This window comes from Egretta garzetta, unplaced genomic scaffold, assembly GCF_000687185.1.
Source record: "Egretta garzetta isolate BGI_Z169 unplaced genomic scaffold, ASM68718v1 scaffold287, whole genome shotgun sequence".
Classification (NCBI taxonomy): domain Eukaryota; kingdom Metazoa; phylum Chordata; class Aves; order Pelecaniformes; family Ardeidae; genus Egretta; species Egretta garzetta.
In genome coordinates, this window is record NW_009260435.1 from 852,898 (window position 1) to 858,688 (window position 5,791).

General features: G+C 61.3%; 1 protein-coding gene across 1 annotated transcript in view; it reads right to left on the reverse strand.

The window, feature by feature from the left end:
- Window positions 1-4,906, reverse strand: part of AP3B2 (adaptor related protein complex 3 subunit beta 2) — a 10,649-nt gene extending 5,743 nt beyond the window's left edge. The window contains 18 exon segments of the mRNA XM_035899459.1: window positions 1-6; window positions 9-41; window positions 143-329; window positions 414-590; window positions 666-775; window positions 858-990; window positions 1,213-1,275; window positions 1,433-1,504; window positions 1,653-1,707; window positions 1,984-2,081; window positions 2,319-2,495; window positions 2,614-2,796; window positions 3,141-3,207; window positions 3,343-3,503; window positions 3,592-3,687; window positions 3,812-3,886; window positions 3,990-4,065; window positions 4,683-4,906. The exon segment at window positions 1-6 is cut by the window's left edge and continues 65 nt beyond it. Coding sequence (XP_035755352.1) covers window positions 1-6; window positions 9-41; window positions 143-329; window positions 414-590; window positions 666-775; window positions 858-990; window positions 1,213-1,275; window positions 1,433-1,504; window positions 1,653-1,707; window positions 1,984-2,081; window positions 2,319-2,495; window positions 2,614-2,796; window positions 3,141-3,207; window positions 3,343-3,503; window positions 3,592-3,687; window positions 3,812-3,886; window positions 3,990-4,065; window positions 4,683-4,906 — 1,993 coding nt within the window.
- Window positions 4,907-5,791: the final 885 nt, after the last annotated feature.

A 5,791-nucleotide genomic window follows, 5' to 3' on the forward strand; every position in this document is an offset into this window, starting at 1 on the left:
CAGCGGGTGGGACAGGGAGCCCAGCTGGAAATGGTCCCGATCTACAGTGGGGTGAGAGGTGGCAGCAGCTCAGGGACAGCCATGCAGCACCGTGGTGACAGCTGGCCCCATGTCCCTGTGTCCTGTGGCCAGGGGTGCATACCTTTGAAGGAGGACTCCAAGATGGGAGCGGGTTTTTGGGCCAGGAAGAGTTTCTTGGCATACTTGTTGAGGGCCCCACTCTTCTCGGTGGGCACGATGAGCTGGCGGATGAAGCGAGCCCGGTCACGGATGTCATAATTCTGGTCATACTTGGCCAAGTTGAGGACATACTGGGTCAGCAGCTTGCTCTGCGCCAGAGGACATGCTCAGGACCAACCTCTCCCTCCCTGGTGGAGAAACTGAGGCACACGGTTGGGCCACATCCCCGGTACCTGCTTGGAGTTGGTCAGGTAGAGCTTAGCTGCCAAGTTGATGACCTGCAACTTGACGATGTCCTCCTCATTGGTGAAGGACTTGGTCATCTTGCGCAGCACATCGGGCGCGATCTTGGGCACATGCTCGCAATACTCGCCAATAAGCCACAAGATGCTGGCCCGCGCCATTGGCACCTGCAAAATGCCCCCGGGCATGTGGCACTGCTGCCGCTCTCCTGGTCCTGTGGGCCACGCAACGCCCCGACCCACCTGGATGTTGTCGGTGAGCTTGGCCATGTGCTTGATGATCTCACTGTGCTGGGCTGGCTGCATCTGCAGCAGCTTTTTAATGACTACCACGGATTCGGCCACCACTAGCTCTGCGGACAGAGATCCAGCCTCAGTGGGGCCCTGCCCCAAGAGCGATGGAGCCCCTGTTTCACCCCCGTGACGTGCACTCACCGTCCCGGTTGGAGAGGAGCTGGACCAGGCCATTGAGGCAGGTGTCCCGCACCTTCCCGATGTTGGTGGCACAACGCCCGATGGCTTGGATGGTGGCCGCCACGAAGTCCTTGTCCATGCTGCGGATGTAGGTCTGCACAGGCATGGGGGGGACACTTGTCACACATGTCAGTGATGGGCATCCCCCTTTGTGGTGGTCACGTGTTGGGGCTCTTTGGAGCCACTCATGGGGTTGGCATGGCCTCAGCCCACTCCTCCTGGTGGGGCTCTCCTCCATCCCCTCCATGGTGGTGTTTTGGCACCCAGAGCCATGCCAGGGTGGCAGCCCAGTGGCCTCAGTATGGCCATGGCATACCTGGAACTCCCGAAGGATGGTGGAGATGTTGGTCTCGTTGGCCAGGTTGGTGAGGACCTCCAGCTACAGGAAAGAGGCAGCATGGGGGCATGGTGCCAGGGCACGGGGTCCTTGCTGTCCTCCTGTCCCCAGGTCATGGAGGACAGCTGCCTCACAGGGAAGGGCTCTGTGAAGCCCCAAAGCCACCAGTGATGGGTTCTTCTGGGTGTTTCCAGCTCACCTTGAGGATCTTGATCTGTGTGGGGTCCGTGGAGCGGATGTAGAAGCTCTTCAGGTAGGGCTCAAACATCCCCTGCATGCAGAGCCAGCGGCATTAGCACCATCCCTGTCCCCCCGCGCTGAGGCCACCTGCAGGAAGCTGGCCCTGGTGGCCCTGCTGGCTAGCCCTCATTCCACTCCAGAGTCAACAGAGCCAACTTCTCCCACACCAAGTCACTCACCCGCCGTTTGATGGACATTGTGGCCACATTCTGCAGCACGACATACTGCACCTCACTGTGGGAACAAAGAGGGGACCACCGTCAGCAGGGCAGGGCCAGATGCTCCCAGCAAGTCCCTGTGAAGATGGGGCAGGACCCACCACCAGGCTGGTGCCACCACGACTCTGTCAGCCCATGTCTGGACTGGGCCGGGCCAAAAAGCCCTCTTTTCTGGCAATTTGCTCCAACCCAATGTCCCTGCAGGGATGGCATTTTTGAGGGTCTCTCCCAAGGTATTGGGGCTCCCCATGGGTCCTACCAACTGGGGGGGGAGGGGTGGGGGACCACAGACCTGTGACTCCGCAGAAGCCGCACCAGGGCCTTGGCGATGACGCCCACCTCCGCCTTGGGTGCCAGGTGGAAGTAGAGCTGTGCCACGGCCATCACCACCTGTGGGGACACAGCTGAGCATCACCTGGCCAGCATGGGAACACCCAGGGAGATGGCCATGCCCCACAGTGTCCCACCCGGCAGCATCGGGAGGAGGCCCATCCCTGGCCATGCCTAGCCCTGGGTGTCCCTCAAGCACCCCGGTGGCTCCTTGGTTGGTGGGGACATCGTGAGCCCAGGCTGATGGACACCACTGATGGCCTCTGGGGATGGACAGGGCTGGGGCAAGGGGCTCACTGCGGCATTGCGGCTCTGCAGCAGGGGCTTGGTGTTGCGCAGGAGCAGGCGGTGGTCGGGGTCCATGACGTAGGGCTTGCGCTTGGCCAACGAGGCTGCCTCTGCCTTAGTGTCCTTGGTGTCCTCCTCCTCAGAGCCATAGAAAGCCTTCTCGGCGCTCTCCTCCAGCAAGGACTCCTGCTGGTAGGTGGGATGCCTTGCATCCCCTCAACAGCACATCCCCCTCACCTCACCTCTCCAGGGGCTCCCAGGGCACCCCGAAGCTCCTGGGGCACCCTGAGGCTCCCGCACTCACGTTCTGGTTGGGGCTGAGGAACTGGGTGCGCGCATAGCGTGTCAGCATGTTGATGATGACCACCTGCCCCCACTCCTCCACGTCGATGAGCAGGTTGCAAAGCTTGCGGTAGTTCTTGTGGATGAGGTCGATGCGCTCTGGGCAGACCTCCTCGAATGCCATCACCACGCTGCCGGCCACCAGCTGGGGAGGGAAAGTCTGGGGTGACTCACTAGGGTGGTGGCATCTTCATCATGATGCCATCTTGGTGGGCATGGTGGCATCCCTGTCAGGATGCCAGCTTGGTGGGGATGGTGGCTTCCTGGTGGGGATGCAAGTTTGGTGGATATAGTAAGCATCCCCGTGAGAATGTTTGCCCATTGGGTACAGCAGCTTCCCCACAAGGATGCCAGCTCTGGAGGGATGGCTGCATTCCCCCGAGAATGCCAATTTGGTGGAGGTGTCTGCATCCCCGTGAGGATGCCGTGTCAGTGGAGATGGTGACATCCCCAGATTTAGGGGCAGGGGAGACACGGCGCCTTGCTCACCGTGGTCTTGTCCGCCAGCAGCTTCTCAATCACTTCAATAAGCTGGTCCTTCTGGTCTGAGTCAAGGCTGTGAGGGAAGAGCAGGGCAGGTGTGGCCAAACCAAACTACCCCCCATCCCTGCCTGTCCCTGCCTGCATCAAGCAGCAGAGACCCCAGCACCGGACCCTTATTGGTACCCCCGAAATTTAGGACCCCCATTACCTGTACAGCTTGGGGATGGCATGTGCAGCTGTCTTGCGCACGTATGGGGACATGTCTGAGGCGGCCTCCTTGATGGCCAACATCATGATGGGCACGATGATGGGCACGCGGATGCTGGAGAGGACACGCAGGGCACTGGCACGGATCAGCTGATTGGGGTCCTGTGGGGACATGTGTGTGTGGGGTGCAGTGCAGTCATGGGGGGCTTGCTGCTCCACCAGACTCCCCCCAATCCCCAAACCAGCCAACCTTGAGTCCTCGCTGGAAGGTGGAGATGGAGAGCAAGGCCAGATCCTGCTGCTCCTCTGCGTAGCGCACCAGGTAAACATACACCAGCTTCTTCACCTGGAAGGTGGAGGTAGTGGGGACACCTCAGAGCCCCCCAAAACCCATCCCATCCCCAAAACCCTCCTGCAGGGGAGGCACCAGAACCACAGATGCCACTAGGGCCACCCAAGACCTTCCTCACCTCGATGTTCTTGCAGGCGACGTTTTTCACCACAGCTGGGAAGAGGTCAGAAGCATTTTTACCCCGGGCGATCATCTAAAGGGGGTAAAGAAGCGGCGTGACACTGGGTGGCCAGCACGGCATGGCATGGTACCGCTTGGCACCAGCAGCGCACCCTGCCAGTGGCAACAACACCCACCGCCACGATCCTTTTCATGGCCTCCAGCTTGAGCGAATCCTTGTTGCTATCAAGCATCTCCTTGAGGTCATCATGCCTGCACCATGCCAGGGGAAAACAAAACCCATCCCATTTTCCTTTTTTAGCCATTTTTAACCATTTTTAGTCTTTTTTCTGCTCCCAGCCTGCCGTCAGGCTGGCAACGAGACCCTTGGCCATACAATATTTATGGAGACAGGAGTTGGGTTACAGCCAGGTGAAAGAGGAGCTGCGGGGATCAGCGCAGCGCTGGCACCCAGCTCTGTCCCCATCCTGGGTGCTGGGATGAAGACCCCAGCCCAGGCATGGCTGTCACCTTAGGATGTCCCCAGATCACTTCCCAGGGAGCAGGTGCTCCATCCCGGCCACCAGCCCAGCTTGCCTGGGTGTCCCTCGTCTCCTTCTGGGCACAGTGGAATGGATGCGTTGGTGCTCCCTGACACAGAGCCCTTCCCTGGTCCCCTCCCTGGGCTGGGAAAATGCCACCATCCCCCCCTTCTATAAGGCTGGCTGCCGCCACTGTCCCCTTTTCTGAGGGATGTCCATCCCCAGCGAACCAGGGGACCTGAAAGGCTGCATCCACCCACAGCAGCTGTGGGTGGCACCCACGGGACAATGCTCGGCCAGAGCCACCATCGCTGGCGGGTCCTGGGAGGCTCCTTGGGGGGGTCTTACCGCAGCAGTGGCCCAGTGCTGGTGGCCACCACAGGCTTGGGGTTGGCGAGTGGCCGCAGCTCGTCAGCTTGCAGAGCGCTGTAGCAGGCAGGTTGTCCAGCCTTGGTGGCCAGCACCGGGCTCGTCACCTCAGCCGTGTCACTACCCACCGGTGGTCTGGGCCACCTGGCCGGCCCCGCCGGTAGCTGCTGCAGCAGCTTCTGCACCGGCGGCAGGGACAGCATGCCTTTGGCAGGGGGTGGTGGCCCTGGGGACAGTGGCAGGGCTGTGGCCCCTCTCCTCCTCCCAGCACCACCAGATGAAACCTGATGCTGTTGTTGGGGTTGGGTTGCAGCCACCATCACAATGCCCTTCCTGGTGGACGAGGCCACCCTGGGCTGTCCATCCCAAGTGACACCTGTCCTGCAGCTGGGGCCTGGGGACATTGCAGGGAGCTCCTTCCCTGAGTGCTTTGAGGGGCTCAGTCCTGGCCAGGGACTGCACATCATGATGGGACACCTACCTGGGTGATGGGATGACACATCTGGGGGGCATTGCTCTTGCCCCACACACCACACACGGCTCACTGTGACCGTGACGGATCTGGTGTAGCCACAAGGGGACGGGCGCCGGGGAAAGGCAGCGTGCAGGTGATGGGGACACTGATGGCAGGTCAGGGATCAGGGGACACTGCCAGGCTGGGGGACACTGCCAGAGGGGCAGGGATGGGGGGATGTTGCCAGGCTGGGGGACACTGATGGTAGGTCACTGAGGGGACCTGGACAGACTGGGGGACACAGCCAGAGTGGTCAGGGCTGAGGGACACCGCCAGGCTGGGGGACACTTCCAGCGGGGATCAGGGTCAGGGGACACGGCCAGGCTTGGGGACAGCAGAACACTGCCAGGCTGGGGGACCCTGCCAAACTGGGGGACAGTGCCAGGGGCTGATGGAAAGGGGGGACACTGTGAGATGGGGACACTGCCATCCAGGTCATGGATGGGGGACACTGCCAGCCTGGGGGACTGCCAGCAGGGTAGGGATGAGGGGACACTGCCCGTGGGTCAGCACAGGGGGGTCACTGCCAGATTGGGGGACACTATGAGGTGATAATGGATGGGGGGACACTGCC